At 30.1% G+C, this 17,060-nt stretch overlaps 2 protein-coding genes and 1 long non-coding RNA gene across 3 annotated transcripts; 1 reads left to right on the top strand and 2 right to left on the bottom strand.

Annotated features, from left to right (window-relative positions):
• Positions 1–10,378: 10,378 nt before the first annotated feature.
• LOC118074960 (uncharacterized) lies at positions 10,379–11,285 on the bottom strand. The gene is made up of 3 exons (XM_035096531.1): positions 11,156–11,285; positions 10,706–10,921; positions 10,379–10,624 (listed from the first exon to the last, which is right to left on the bottom strand). The coding sequence occupies exons 1-3, from the start codon at positions 11,263–11,265 to the stop codon at positions 10,525–10,527; spliced, it is 426 nt and encodes a 141-aa protein (XP_034952422.1). The 5' UTR covers positions 11,266–11,285; the 3' UTR covers positions 10,379–10,524.
• Positions 11,286–11,318: 33 nt separating this feature from the next.
• Positions 11,319–13,167, bottom strand: LOC118074964 (protein enabled homolog). Its single transcript, XM_035096534.1, has 3 exons — positions 13,140–13,167; positions 12,558–12,860; positions 11,319–11,332 (listed from the first exon to the last, which is right to left on the bottom strand). The coding sequence occupies exons 1-3, from the start codon at positions 13,165–13,167 to the stop codon at positions 11,319–11,321; spliced, it is 345 nt and encodes a 114-aa protein (XP_034952425.1).
• A 1,254-nt stretch (positions 13,168–14,421) lies between these two features.
• LOC118074959 (uncharacterized) lies at positions 14,422–15,278 on the top strand. The gene is made up of 3 exons (XR_004691250.1): positions 14,422–14,554; positions 14,655–14,917; positions 14,995–15,278. It is a non-coding gene; the product is annotated as an uncharacterized lncRNA (long non-coding RNA).
• The last annotated feature ends 1,782 nt before the right edge of the window (positions 15,279–17,060 follow it).

The following is a 17,060-nucleotide window of genomic DNA, read 5'->3' as shown; positions in this document are numbered from 1 at the left end:
TTTCACGAAAATTTTCAAAGAATTCTAAGAAAATGAGAAAGACTCTTAAAAAAAAACAGTGTTAATAAAATTTTAAAGAACATTTTTTATCATTTAACAAGAACATCAAGAAACATTCGGCCTTGAGAGGCCTTTGTTTATAGGGATATAAAATATGGTAACTTGACTAAAACAAGTTGTTTCTGTAGTGAACATCAGCGATCACGCGCATCAGCACATAGAAGTTATCATTTTACGAAAAATTCTAGAACTTTATATGTCAACAATTTGCTTTGCTGAATATCAGCACCTGTTAGCATTGGCAGCAACAATTTGTGAATTAGCAATGCGCTTTTCCTACGAGACGGAATACAATTTCTTATGGGATGCTAATCATGAAACATGGAAGCAGAAATCAGAATCCGATCTATCCTATCTTCAAGAACCTTGGACACCTTGAAGTAGCTGCACCAATATTTATGTGTCAGTGGACGATCAAATTTATGAAATGTATGCCTCAGAGAAAAATAGCAATAAGTATACACCACCCCCTTTTTGGCATGAAGAAGAGCCTTGTGCGATACCATATCTGGACGAAGTGACAGTATATTCCCACTACTTTGACAAAGTTTTGCGAGGTTATTATCATTGTTACTCCGAGCAAGAAGTAATCGAGGAGTACGATTTGCGACCTGCAGGTATAGTGAATAATTTGACAAAAATAAAAAGTTCATAATTTCATAAAAATCTTCTCTCAAATATATGATAGAATTAACTGTATTTCTCAGGCCAGTAACACCTAACAGCCCTGCAAAGATGACAGCTTACTTTGCAAATGACACTTATTAAATAATCATGTATAAAAATGTATATTTTCATAATAAAAAAATTGGTGTGAGGCCATCCGGGGCGCCCACACGAGGAACTTCCCATTAGACGATTTCGATTACAAATTGGCTTTCCTGAAATTCATGAACATTATCGTACAATAGGTATCAGCAACAATGTTCATTTGTAAGTCAAACTTGTTTCAGCTTTACGCTACCTAGTGACAATCGACACAAAAAATTCAAGAACATTTTGGAAATTACCAGAAAATGTTTATAAAATAATGTACTATAAAATAGTCGTTATCGATTTCGTCATAAAAATAACCTTTATACAACCAATATACCTTTTCATCTCCGTATATAATGTATAATCTACCTTTTGGCCTCTAACAGCGGAGGCCACTAGGAAAGCTGGGTACATACATATGTAATACAATCGACAATGTGGAAGTTCCATGCTTATAAGCTTGAGAATATTTTATTAATAATTCACTGAATTGTACTCGATTATTCAATCTGATTCTATATAACCGTTTTCTGGAAATGGTAATAATTTTTTTGTTCGTAACATCCTCACGATATGATTCCGCATAATGCGTACTTATATATTCTTTGTAGTTCAGAGTCTTGATTATAACTCAGTAATGTTGCAAAATATATTGCAAATGCTCCACAATTAATGTTATTCTTTTGTTTTTGAACTTTATGAAATTGATATTTTTTCGGGAAATTGTATATTTTATTCAAGAAACTTTCTTGGTAAGAGTCCAAAAATCCATAATTAAAACTATTATATACATGAAACGTTCTATTTCCATCATATTTTGTACATATCCAATGGCCTATTGATTCTGGATTTGCATCACAACTATAAACAATTTGAATATTATTACTTAAATCGGGTATCTCTTGTAAATGATAAGAAAAAGCCATTCTAAAGCAAACATTTTTAGCATAGTTGAATATGCCTTGGACTGATAGCTCTCTATTCATTATTTCCTGGAATAAATTTATGTGACTGTTGGTTAAATAAGTCGTACTTCCATATACTTCGTTACATTCTTCGATTGGTATATCATACTCAAACTGAACATCATTGTTGTTACTATCGTCATTAGAAATATTAAAGTCAAGAGTATTATAAAAATCATTGTAAAAATTGTCATAAATATTTACTTTTGAAATTTTATAAGACGTATCTTGATCGTCATTTTTTCCATTAATATCAATATTTAAATCGCCGATATCCTTTATAGTGTCAAGATTTTCTGATTCACACAAAACATGTGTAAGATTCAGTACGGTATATAGTGGTTTATGATAACTGAAATATGATTCATAAACTCCGGTTTTAGTATTTTGTACATTAGAAAAGATTATATCAATTTGTGAATTCAAATCTGTTGTTACATCATCCGGCAGTAAAGCTGATGTTAAATAATATTTGTTTAAAAAATTGACTAAATAATTATTTGTCTGGTCAATATGATTTATTGTGCTGTAGTTAAAATCTCCAATAAGAATTAAAGGACAATGGCGAGGTAATGTTTTAATTATCTCGTCCATAACAGTTTCAAACATTTTTCTAGTGGCTAAAGGTGATTTGTTACCAGTAACTATGTAATAATCTTGTACTTTTAATGTAAGTAACTGCACATGTCCTTTAGTGTCAGAAACAGATTTTGATGTGATGATTTCTATTTTCATATTGATATTGACATAACATATCAACCCCCGACTTTCTTTATTCAAATCACATCTAAAAGCAATATAATAATTACTCACGTCTACATTATCTTGACTACTGGTTAAAGTCTCACTGAAAATTAATATGTCGGCTCGAGAATACCACTTATCGTTAATTATATGAATTAATTTGCTTTTTAATGTACCTACATTTTGATACACTATTTTCGTTCCTGTTACACATTTTAAATTATCATATATTTTTGGCCTGTTATGAGGTTTACGATCTTCATTAGGTAATTTAAATTCAACTAATATAAATAATCCATCTAATTTAGTAACTTTACTCAGTGCAACATACAACAGAGATAAATTCCGTCTTTCTTTTGTAATAAAATCTAGACATATTCTATCATAAGTTTGACCCTGACTTTTATGAATGGGGTTAATGCTTCTGCGGGCATGACTGGAAATTGATTTTCTACAATACTGTATTTTTCTTCATCTAAAATATTTGTTCTAATAAAATATTTTGTAATTGGAGTTAAGGTTTCATCTATATTACGATTAATCATGTAATCATGACATTGAGTCCTTGCTTTTTGGCCAACCCTTTGCTGTTGAAAATCGAACCACAATACTGATGGCACATTTTTTTCTTGGCATTCAATAGATTTTAAAACGCCACATGCACCATTCACTAATCCATCTTCGACATCAATATTATTTATTATCATATATTTGATATTAACTTTCAATTCAATTACATCTGGTAATATAATAGACGATTGATTTTTTTTCTGTTTCATTCTCTGTAACATAATTTTCTTTTCTTTCTCAGTTATATTTGCCGAAAATACAATTTCAGCTGTCGATGTAAATAATTGACTAGTAAATTGAGATATTTTTTTAGCATTATACGACCTTACATAAACATTAGTTGCATACAATCGTATAGCAGTTTCTCGGATATCTTTTTCGTTTTTTATTTCCCTAGATTGAATTAATTTTATGTCATCATCAGTCACTATTCCTTTAGCAAGATTATTTAGAGCATTGATAAATAATAAATCGTCTTTTTGGCGCATTGTTTCTGTTAACTCATAAAAGTCGAATAGATTCCATAAAGGATTAACATCCAAAAATGGTGCCATTTTATTATGTCGTGACACTTGATAAACAGGTTTATCACGGACTGAAGGTAACTGATCCAAATCCCCAACTGCCAATATCGATATACCACCCAAAGGTTTATTGATTCCCGTGATTTGTCTTAATCTTGTATTTATGTAACTCAATATTGTATAACCTACCATAGAAATTTCATCAATGACTATGAGCTTTACTTCAGATAATTTTTGCCGTATATCATTTGCTAAATTACTAGATAATTGTTGTAAATTTACACCAAATTGATTGCAAGGTAATGCAAAAGCAGAATGTAATGTTACACCATTAATTAAATGTGCAGCTTTACCTGATAGAGCACAAATGAGCACTATGATTTTTGACATTCGATTACTATTAAGAAACACATTTGCAAGGGTTCGAAGTTTGTCTCGTATACTTTTATTTTCAGCTATACAATCTGCAGCTGCTTCTCTTAATAACTTTGAAAATCGTCCTTTTATTTTACTAATGTAATTTGTAACATAACTTATAACAGCATATTCATCAAGAATAAATTGCAGATCAATATTTGATTCAAATAATCTTAAAATATCTCTATTATAGGAATTAATTCCAACTTCTAAGCTAGTCCTCTTTAAAAAAACACGCTTTTGTTTCAAAGTACTACGGATTGCGAGGATATATTCCCGTTCGGTCATATTTAATTTTTTTAGAACGTCTTCGTAACTAACAAATGTTTTTTTCATGTAGAAATATATCGCATTAATTTATCTATAGTTTCGTATGGCTTGAGTACAAATGCGTTTTCACTAAGAGGAGGTAATATCATAGTTTTCTTCATCACAGGATAAGGAACATAGAATCTACATTCTTTATTCCGTTTTCCTTTATAACAGGTATGTGAATGTTTATGGAATTCGAATTTGACATATGGATCATTATCATCATTATTGCATGTTATGAATCGATCAATAAAATTTATTAATTCATCATTATTACTTTTTTCATCATAAACCGGTGCATTTTTTAACCATAGTAATATATGCTTATGTGGGCTACCTCGTTGCTGAAATTCTACACGCTCGTAGCTTTCTTCGACCATATATTTACCAAATATGCTAATTTTTTGTTTTAACAACCCCATAAATTTACCTTCTTTATAATCAAAGTATCTGGCGCATGATACAGGGTCATTTCTTATTAACAAAGTTTTAGTATTATTATCCAACTCATAAACTTCTCTTATATTCAACACACGTGCTTCAGGGCTGTATTTCATTATGGTTTGGAGTAATTCTAGCCAATGTGATTCAGCCGTTGATAATGTTAAAAAGAATGTTGGCTTGCCTAATTGTCGAATCATAGCTAATAACTCTTTTTTTTTTTTGTTCCCGGAATGCAGGAGACGATCTGATATATTTGAACATGCGGTATCCATTATTAAATTTTATAATTTCATTGATTTTTGCATGATTTAATTCATCTTCTGCTTTCAAATTTCCATTCATATTTTTTGTTGTTTTTCTTAAACATATATTTATAGTCGATAAACAATTTTTTTCTAATTTTTTCTTTGCCATAAAAAGTACCCGTAATAGGTTACATGATCGACGATCATAACGTCTGATTTCTGATTTAATTCTATCTGTATAAGATATGTTTTCTGATGTATTCATTTTATGACCAGCAAAAATTTTCGGAAAACATAATTCATCTAAATCATCAACATTATGCCATGGCATGGGACGTTTATTTTGTCCTGTTGCAATCACATTAACAACTTGTATGTCTCCACCGGTAACGTCCATATTATGATCTATTAAAAGAACTTCATCACTATTAATTTGCTGAAAATCGATACAGTCAGTAATTCTGACAGTATCGATTTCTTCACTATTATTCCTTAAATTTAAGCGAGGTTTATTATCAATACCATTATACTTATGAATTTTATTATCAGTCTCTTCTATGACTTCAGATTCAATGTCATGCAAATCATTTTCATCAATGACTGAATCTATTTCTTCCTCAAGACCAATATTCTTATAATAATTAAATAAAGTATTTTTCATCTACTTTAATGTTATATTTTTGATATAATGGTGTATTGATAAGATATACTAAAGCTTTGCAAATTACTCCAGGTCAAATCCGTTCAAACATGTAGTCACTTTTATGGGATACATGTCTTTTCAATTTAACTTGAATTGTTTGCATATCGTTAAAATTTCTCGGTAGTATTTGTAGCATATCGTTTACATCTATCAAAATGTTGACCACACTGCCTTTAAGACCTAATTGTGGATTTAAAGCATATGGTTTTAATGCACGAATCTGCATAAAATTTAATACTGGTGCTACCATTTTTTCTTCGAGATCTGTTAACTTTTGGACAGTCGGTGGTACATTAACGAATTTGAGACCATTACTAGTGGACAACTGTGCACTTTATTAGCAAATGCACTTTTTTTACATGTTCGACATATGTAGTCCGATAGATAATTTTTTATTTTAAGAAGTAATTCATGACCATTTCGTTCAATGATTTTTTCTTCATTTAACCTAATAACAGAATGTTCAAAAACAATCCTTCACAACAACAACAGATGAGTGAAGGAGTTTGTTTTCTACGCTTTATAAATTTTTATTGCAATTTATAAAATTCATTAAATTTTTTTCTTGTGACTATTTCATTAAAAAAAATATTTCTAAAACGTATGAAATCGTTTTTTCGATCGACACAATTTTTTATTTTTTTGGTTTTTAACTCATTTTGTGCATATTTATTGCTAAAATTTTTTTTTGAATGTAATATTTTATTGAGATAAGCACATTCTTTTGATTCTTTTTTAATGTAATCGTATTTACGGTATAAGTTTCTTAATCGCAATCTATATTGCCTTTTTTATTATTTTTATCTGTTAATAGGTTACAATGTTTAAAAAATTTTCTTCTATTATTTATTACTTCTCTTCGAACACAGGATAAATTTCTTTTTAATAACCTAACACGTTTAAAATTTTTCTTTCGACGATCAACAATAAAATCAGTACGGTTTCTAAAAACATTTATCCGACAACGATTATGCTCATTCTCTCTTGCTCTAAATATGGCACATTGTCTTAATTTCCGTATTCTTATACGCGTCTTTGAATTTTCCCTATTCTTAAAATTAATATTTGTTCTTAAAGTCTGCAAACGTTGTCGCGTTTTCAATTTTTCAATTCTTGTGAATTGAGGGTTTATACGCAATTTCCTAATGCGCTCTCGCGTTTGTATATCCTCCTTCTCTTTAATAATTTCATCTGAACGCAATTTTTTTATGCGTTCGCTCGGTTTTTCATTTTCATTCGCTTTAAATGATTCATCTAAACGCAATTTTTCGACACGTTCTCTTGTTTTTATGTTCTCATTCTCTAAAAGTTTCATCTGAACGTAATTTTCTAACGCGCTCTTGCGTTTTCATATCCTCTTGCTCTTTAAAAATTTCATCTGAACGCAATTTATTTATTTGTTCGCTCGTTTTGTCATTTTCCTTCTCTTTAAATGATTCATCTAAACGCAATTTTTTAACACGTTCTCTCGTTTTTTCATTTTCATTTTCTCTAAAAGTTCCATCTGAACGCAATTTTTTTATGTGTTTTCTCGTTTTTCCATTCTCATTCTCTTTAAACGTTTCATCTGAACGCAATTTCCTCATTCGTTCTCTCGTTTTTCCATTTTCTTTTTCTCTGAACGTTTTATTCAAACGTAATTTTTTCATGCGTTTACGAGCTTTTGCATTTTTTACCTGCAGACATTTCATATTTGGTGTAAGTTTCATTTTTCTTTATTTTTTTTTTTCATTATCCGATATTTCATCATTTGTATTTGAACGTGACCTCAATTAAAAATCATTGTACGTTACTTCTTCAATGGCTTCCACAAAGTCAGTTAATTGTTCATTTTTCCTAGTAAAGTTTTTAATTTCTTCATACTTATTTTTACGTTTTTTATTTCTTCTTTTGACTTTTTTTTAGTTCGCATAATTGCACATGAAAAAAACTGTTTGAGGACAAAATACTCTAATGCTAGGGTAGAAACACGAATAGGAAAACAGTTAAGCCAAAAACTGATTAAAAAGTAATTTAAAATAAGCAATGAATATTTATCGAATAAATTGAATAATTTTTTCAGTTAATTTGACCTTGCTCAGAAAGATAAAAAAAATATTTTACGGCGTTTTATATTCAAGTTTTTAACAATTTTGTCATCTAGTCGAGAGTGTTCATCTATTAATTCCGTTACGCTATGAATAATGTTTTAATGTCTTAAAAATAAAAAAAATTCCTTTTTTTCGAACGTTGATTGACTATTTAAAAATATAATTATGATAAGAATTAACTACTTCCCAAGAGAGGATCTAGAGTAGCGGTAGATACTCGGCGCCATGTCACCAGCACTTTTGCCCCTTACCCAACTATTACCCTTCGTGCAACTAGCGCGCTCTCGCGGCTCACAATTACAGTGCCGAGTAACACGCTACTCTATACTGAAAAGTTCGCGCGTGACGTCACAACACAATCTTTAATTGTAAATATCTCGATAACTAAGTAATATTACGAGATAATATTTAATATACGATCAATTATAGTCATTGGCTTCCATTTAATTCCAAAATCAATTTCATTCATTGAGTATTTATCGAGATACAGAATAGGCCACGCCCCTAATTCCGTTTTCCGCACATTTCAGTTCGATTTCTAGCGTCTTCTTTGTCCGTCTTACTTAAATGCCATCTAACGCGGACCTCTCTCTCGTGGCCACAATTTTTCTCCGATATATATATATAGGTATACTCCCAATATGTACATGAGCGAATGAACGGTTTATGTCCTTTTTACGTTAATAATGATAAAAAAAAAAATAATAATATAATATTAATTTAAAAATTCATACGGAGTATGAATAATAATTTGTATTCATGTATAATTAAAAAATATAAATAATATCAACTGAATTTATTCAATTTTCCTGTGTAAATAATAAAATAATTATATATACAAATGATTAAAAAAGAAGTAATTCATAAAAAATGTAAATGATAATTATTATATAAGTATGATTTTTACAAAATAATATCAATTTTGATTTCACGCAGTAAACATGGTTAATAAAAATATGTGTATAATATAAAGTGCAATATAATATAAACAAAAAAACATTTTTTGATGATTTCATTAAATTGGAGACCTTTAAATTATAAAATGTTAATTGTTATTCTTTTTTATTTTTATTTATATTTTAGTTTTGAGTAGAATTCTTTTAATAAGCATATATTTTATATAAAAAATTTTGTACAAACCGTGATGTAAATAATAAAGAATTGTTTGAAAAACAAGTTACAATTTTTATGGGATATTTAAATATATTTATTGCTTTTTTTAGGATTTTCTATCGTTTTGCTTATCATTTCCTATAATAATTATACAATTTTTTCTCTTTGATGATACTAAATTTATTTCTAAATCTTATTTATCGATTTGTTTCAATAAGTAATTTCGTATTAAATACTGTAACTAAATCTCTATTAGCAAAATCCATTTGATCAATGTAGTTAACTACATTAATAATTATACATAACTTGATTATGATTGTGGTATCCTAAGAAATCTCCAATCGCTGTTTTATCTAATCTTTCGTTTGTTAACATTTATGCATACACCGAACAAAATTTATATAAAAATTGTATAATAGCAGAATATTAATAAACATTGAATTGTATAGGTCTATAATATAATTATTGATATCAAAACAAAATTAATCAGGCTGTCAAACAAATTTAGATCTTATATTCCTGCAGTTTGAATAGAACAACTGGGATAAGAGTAACTTTAATTCCACTATCCACACTATATAATTTTTTTTTATTGAAAAAGAGAAAGAAAATTGCAGTGTACTATAAAGATTTCTACTAAAGTAGTTCTGCTGCTACGACTGTTCGTATTATTGTCCAGTTGAATCTCTGATCATTCTCAGAGATGATACACCATTTTTAGATAATGCAACACACAAGTATTGTTTAATTGTAATAACAAACATTTTATTTTATCCTAAGATTGGTCCAGCATTTTGTAAAATGCCTAATAGTAATTGTAACGATAATATTTTAGATCTCAATTCATGTGATCTGAAAAATAAAAATGATAAATGAAAGATAAATTTGTTAATTTCATTATTTAGTTAAATGACTAAAAGCATTCTTACTTGGGATCAGATGTTCCATCTGGTAGAGGTTTCATAGATAATTTACAAAGAGCTCGAAATACATCTTTTTTAAGTACATGTATAAATTTAGCTGTTACCATACAGCTAAATACATCCTGAAGACTATATGGAGAAGCATGAAATACTAATTGACCGTAGTGTAAAATAGACTGACCAAAACCTTCTTCTTTGCCTGACGTATTGATCTTGTAAGCTATAATGCTTATACCATCTTAATTCTGTAGCAACTTGTGAAGCGGTATCTGGATCAGATTGATTAAGCACAATGTTAGCTGTTTGTATAAGAACTGAATGAAATGTATCTGAAATTAATATATCTAATGCTGTACGGATTTCACCAACTTTTAACGAACATCCAGCTTCTTTCAGAGTTTGTGTGCTATCATTTCCAATGCTTTTTTGTGTTAACTCACGACGTAAAGCTGCTTCTTGACTTGGTAACTACTCTCTCCAAATACGTATTGCCTCAGACCACATACCAGCATTCTAAAAAAAGAAAGAAAATTTTTCACCAATTTCGTGACTTACACTCAATATTAATATGTATATTTTTCACAAACTTTTATTAAAAATATTTGACCGGCTTGATAACCTCAAATTATTGATATTACACTGTATTTTGATTACTATATTAAGCTATATATATATTACACTTAATATTAATATTAAGCTTCTTTTGTAGTGTTCTACGCACTTTGCACGGTGGTGTAACTTCAGCAATTTTACTATTTCTATAATACAAAGTGTAAAAAATTAGATTCGAATTATTCTTACTTTATTCGATTAACCAAAACTCCAAATATAATACTTACTCTAATAAGAAAGATGTACTATAATTTTGGCCTGCATTGATTCCACGTATTACACTCAAATCTTTCGCACGTTTATAGGTTGCTCGTCTCTGTATTAACAACGGATCTGGTTCGTTTGTATGTTTTTTTTCTTTTGTATAATAAATGTTATTAATAAAGTGCCCGGTTGCTGGGCAGTTAAAATTTTTATTGTGCTCCTTGATACAAGCGAAATGTCTGTGAAAATATAAAATAATTTTATGTAAAATAAATAATATTGAATTGAAAATCATTTCTGCAATATACAATATTTCATAGCAGTGGAAGTTATTTAATTTAAAATGTAAAGAAATATGTTGATATTTGTATATTCAAATACAAAGAGAAAACGAAAATTGTTTAAAAGTAGGAAATTAATTGAAGTTAATTATTGTTACAATCACATTGAAATGAATTGAATAATTCACTTACGTCGTAACAACACCATCGTTTCTTTCATATTCATTTACTTTATAATAAGAAAAACCGCCACTCATCCATTTTTTATCACTTTTATTTCTATTTTCTTTCCCTTTACTCATTCTAAAACTCTTAAAATCACTTTTGTTAATAATAAACTTTAATTTAGTTTCTGTTATTGTTGTAATACTTAAACAAACCAAGAACATTAACCTAACATGTCACATTTCATTTTATCACGTGATAAATATAGTGTCGACATCGCACGGAATAATTATGAAATTCCGTGTACTTTATCTAATGGTAAATGATAATTTATGTTATCGACTAAAAAAAATACTGGGAGACAATTCTTAAGGCTGGGCTGAAGTCAGAAAGTTTCCCGAGGTTAACTTTACGCCCTCGCGTTGTGCGGCGAAAAGCCGAAGCTCGATATCAATTGAAATTGAGTAGGTAACAGGGAAATCGTTGAAAAATGGTAATTTCCAGGGATGCATTACAAAAAGGGAGCCTTAGGGCACCAAGAAATTTACAAATCTCAGAATAATCTGTTCCGAGCAAGACAAAGTACAGAATATATATATCGTTCTCCGTCTCATTTTTCAGAGAAGACTGCGAGTTCGAACAGTTGACAAGCAATACAAGCACATCCCCCTCCCTCTGTTACCAAGCCTGAAGCTTATGATATCTAAACGTAAACAAAGCAAATGGAAATATGCTGGCTCTGTAGTCAGAAGGTTAGACATTTATTTTACCGAACGGTGTTCGATTCCAATTGCGGCAAAATTTTTTTTTTATTTGAATTGCATGTAATTGCAACTTTATCATGCCAAAAATGAGTTTTAAATTTCAATTTTTATGTAAAACTATTTTTCAATTAATCAATGACTAATGAGAAAATATTTGAACAGGGCCATGAACCTTTTTTTGTACAAATACATTGATAATAGACTTTTTAACAACTTATTCACAATAAAAAATAGTTTAAACAATCCGCGGCGAGTTCCGGCACTACGCCGGCAAGCTCTACCCCCACTCTCTGTGCCCAAGCCTGCAGGTTATAATTTACAAGCATAAATTGACGTATTGTAATCATAATAGCTCGGTGGTTAGAGCAACGATTTTTTATTTTGCTGACCAGGGTTCGATCCCAGTCGTAAGCAATTTTTTTTTCTTTTTATTGTTTGAGTGACTTTATATACTTGTAATTAATTGTTAATTTAATAAAATAAAAAATATGAAAAAATACAGTTATTAGTTTAATTTACTATTTATTATGAATCATTATAATTTTTTTATAATTATAAAAAATAAAAATATTTATTTGTAGACGATCCCGAGCTTCGCCCTCTGCCTCGCCCTCTTCCACGACCGTGGCCGCGGCCGCGCTGCTCGGCATTATTCCTCGGTGGACCGGAATTTCGCCGTTGCTGAAACCATTGGTTTCGCTTTGGCCCGCCATTTTGATGGCGACGTGCCGGTGCTGACGGCACCGGTGGTGCCGGTGCTGGCGGTATCGGTGGTGCCGGTGCCGACGGCATCGGTGGTGCCGTTGCTGGCGGCATTGGTGATGGGGCTGGTGGTGTTGGCGGCAGCGCCGGAGGAGGCGGGGGTGGAGCCAACAGGAACGGCTCATCAATAAATTCTAGCTGGGCCCGGAGGTTTTGCAGCCGGGCCTCTGAAGCCCTCATCTCCTCTTGGATCACTTTTCTTAAATCTGTGAAATGAAAATCATCAAACCCATCAGATTACATTTGAAACAAAATGTTATTTTTTCTATTTACAGTCATAAAATACGACGTGTATTGTTAAGTGACAAATTTAAATTATAATAATAAATAACTATTAATAGTTGTTTATCAATATAATTCTCATTTGTTGCTCAACAATATGATTAGTATTGTTGATTGTAAATAGAAAAAAAAAAAAATTTGGTTTAAATGTAATCTGATGTGTTTGATGGTGTTATGATATACAAAATAAAATATTAACTTACCGTATATATTTTGTATCCTTCGATCCATCTTTGTATCTGAAAAAAAAGTTTTATATATTAATTATTGCATTATTCACAACAAAAACTGAATAATTCAAAAAAATTTCTCGTGCACTTACCTCCGAACTTATTGCGATAATGGCCACGTTAAAACTAATATTGATAAATCTCATTGATCTCATTTCTCATCGCTTTCATTTGTTTTACGGACACATGTTTACACCCTTCAATTTACACGTGTTTTTCCGCGCAGGATGCCTCAGATGATCACTTAATACAATACCGTTGATTATCGTACATCCTACTGTATCGACCATAAGTCTTCATGAGAATTCGTGCAATCCTACACTGAGAAAATTTTTATGATTTCTGTAACGTATACTTACTGCAAGTATAAAGCATACTTAGGTAAAGAGTATATTTGTTACTTGGTTACACGTATATTCTATATCAATCTCTAGAATAAAATTTAACGTCAGATAGGGACAAATTTACTGTGCCGTAGCACATAGTCGACTTGACATAAGCAATTATATTAACTCCCGTCGATAATGTAGTTTTCTGAACCGATAATATTATTTACTTATCACAATTATATTGATTACATGAAGCTAAAATATTGTATATTTGATTGTGGTATACCTGATATATCTATCTTTTTAAACCACTTTGATTATAAATTGTAAGTTGTATACATATTTTTAAAAGATATGTATATTGAAATAATTTGTTAAACTGAATAAAGAGGTACATACTATAGTATAGTCGGACTGAGAAGAGAGTTTGGGACTATATCTATACACAATTTATAAGAAGACTTCTTTACCGGAAAATTATGTACCGGATATGGGGTATCTTATTTAGTTTAATATTTCAACGCAATGAGTGCTGTAATGTTTTATATTTTCCAACAGTGATTTCTCTCTATTAATTACGGTAGGTGTGAATTGCTAGTGTGTCATTGGCATGACGATTTATTATTATTATTTGTATTCTTGTGATTACAGTAGAGACTTTGTTTTTATTTTAAAAGTGTCATTATATTAAAAATACTATTTTTATTCAACATAATGAAACATTTCGTTGTAGAAATATTAATTTTAAGTGTAATATATATATAGCTTAATATAGTAATCAAAATACAGTGTAATATCAATAATTTGAGGTTTTCAAGCCGGTCAAATATTTTTAATAAAAGTTTGTGAAAAATATACATATTAATATTGAGTGTAAGTCACGAAATTGGTGAAAAATTTTCTTTCTTTTTTTAGAATGCTGGTATGTGATCTGAGGCAATACGTATTTGGAGAGAGTAGTTACCAAGTCAAGAAGCAGCTTTACGTCGTGAGTTAACACAAAAAAGCATTGGAAATGATAGCACACAAACTCTGAAAGAAGCTGGATGTTCGTTAAAAGTTGGTGAAATCCGTACAGCATTAGATATATTAATTTCAGATACATTTCATTCAGTTCTTATACAAACAGCTAACATTGTGCTTAATCAATCTGATCCAGATACCGCTTCACAAGTTGCTACAGAATTAAGATGGTATAAGCATTATAGCTTACAAGATCAATACGTCAGGCAAAGAAGAAGGTTTTGGTCAGTCTATTTTACACTACGGTCAATTAGTATTTCATGCTTCTCCATATAGTCTTCAGGATGTATTTAGCTGTATGGTAACAGCTAAATTTATACATGTACTTAAAAAAGATGTATTTCGAGCTCTTTGTAAATTATCTATGAAACCTCTACCAGATGGAACATCTGATCCCAAGTAAGAATGCTTTTAGTCATTTAACTAAATAATGAAATTAACAAATTTATCTTTCATTTATCATTTTTATTTTTCAGATCACATGAATTGAGATCTAAAATATTATCGTTACAATTACTATTAGGCATTTTACAAAATGCTGGACCAATCTTACGATAAAATAAAATGTTTGTTATTACAATTAAACAATACTTGTGTGTTGCATTATCTAAAAATGGTGTATCATCTCTGAGAATGATCAGAGATTCAACTGGACAATAATACGAACAGTCGTAGCAGAAGAACTACTTTAGTAGAAATCTTTATAGTACACTGCAATTTTCTTTCTCTTTTTCAATAAAAAAAAATTATATAGTGTGGATAGTGGAATTAAAGTTACTCTTATCCCAGTTGTTCTATTCAAACTGCATGAATATAAGATCTAAATTTGTTTGACAGCCTGATTAATTTTGTTTTGATATCAATAATTATATTATAGACCTCTATACAATTCAATGTTTATTAATATTCTGCTATTATACAATTTTTATATAAATTTTGTTCGGTGTATGCATAAATGTTAACAAACGAACTTAATTCCAAGTCTGCGTATCCAAGCATGTAGTGTAAAATTAATAAATATGAATCTCTCATCGGAAGTATGCTGGCTTTGTAGTTAAACTAAATCTAGTTGATTCTATTGAAACTATTTTCGATTTTTTTTGTAGAAACGAACTGCTATCAGATGATTCTGTTTTTTTTGAAGTGAAAACTTCTTTAGCGGCGTTGTAGACTTTTTTTGTAATGGGTAAAAAATGTTAAACTCGCGTCAGGACACGTGACCTGATCGAAAATTCGTAAGACGGATGGAGAGTAGACAGCTGGCGTGGCGTAGGAGAGGGAGTATCCCCCTCTCTTTCTACGGCGCGGCGAGAATGTATGCCTGCGCCGGCTGTTTCGTTTAGGCGGCGCAGGGCGACATTAAGTCAATTAATTAATTAATAATTAAATTAATTAAATTAATTTTTTAATAAATTAATTGACAATCGTCAATTTGATTATTATTATTTAATCTTAGCACTCACGGAGTGCAACCCGTCGTTAAAATTTAATCTTAGCAGGGCGACATTAAGTCAATTAATTAATTAATAATTAAATTAATTAAATTAATTTTTTAATAAATTAATTGACATTCGTCAATTTGATTATTATTATTTAATCTTAGCACTCACGGAGTGCAACCCGTCGTTAAAATTTAATCTTAGCAGGGCGACATTAAGTCAATTAATTAATTAATAATTAAATTAATTAAATTAATTTTTTAATAAATTAATTGACATTCGTCAATTTGATTATTATTATTTAATCTTAGCACAACGAAATACAAAACTGCTATTGATGCGGTCTTTATTAGACATTTGAATAGGTTCGAATCGAAACTGTTCGTTTCTTACTTCAGCTATCATAAACCGATCGTATCAGTTTTAGAGATTGGCGATGATGGTTCTGATAAGAATGATAGTGAAAAAGTCGTTGAAATTATGGATGAAAGTTAATCTTTTTGAGAGATAAACTTTTTAATGTAATATAAATTGTCATGTTTGTGTACGATAGCGCAATAAATAAATATTGTATTCTACCATATAAAAGATAGTACTTTTATTCTGATAATTAAAGCAATTCGTGCAAACTTATTCCCTAACCATTCCAAAATATCCAAAACGCACAACGTTAATACTTAAGTTTTCACTTCTGCCGGCACTCCCGGAGTGCAACCCGTCGTTTTTTTTGTATGAAAATGATACTCTGTAGTATTGAGTCTAATTCCGACTGAACTTCTCTATCATTTACTTTAGGAGGCATTGGGAAAATTTTCGAAGAATCCTTTTTTTTCACTAATGGTTTTACGAATATTTTAATTTTACATATTAATTAATTTTGGTCTGTATTCTTTGGTTTGATATTGATGTAAAATTTGAGTATACTTTAATTATTATGAATTTCAACCGAACGTGGTTCAATTATGCATTTGAATATAGCGGGAATTTCCCCCTCGGTAACTTAGCGACCTCAGCGCACTCTGCCCTCCAACGTTATTGTTTCACATTTCTGGTACAACTTTTATATAGAGAGTTTGGACTCTATGTCTACAGTCTTCATGGAA

Source organism: Chelonus insularis, unplaced genomic scaffold (assembly GCF_013357705.1).
Source record: "Chelonus insularis isolate UGA/USDA-ARS -01 unplaced genomic scaffold, ASM1335770v1 contig_13_pilon, whole genome shotgun sequence".
Lineage (NCBI taxonomy): Eukaryota > Metazoa > Arthropoda > Insecta > Hymenoptera > Braconidae > Chelonus > Chelonus insularis.
Note: the sequence above shows the minus strand (reverse complement) of the source record. Positions and strands in the feature narration are given on the sequence as shown.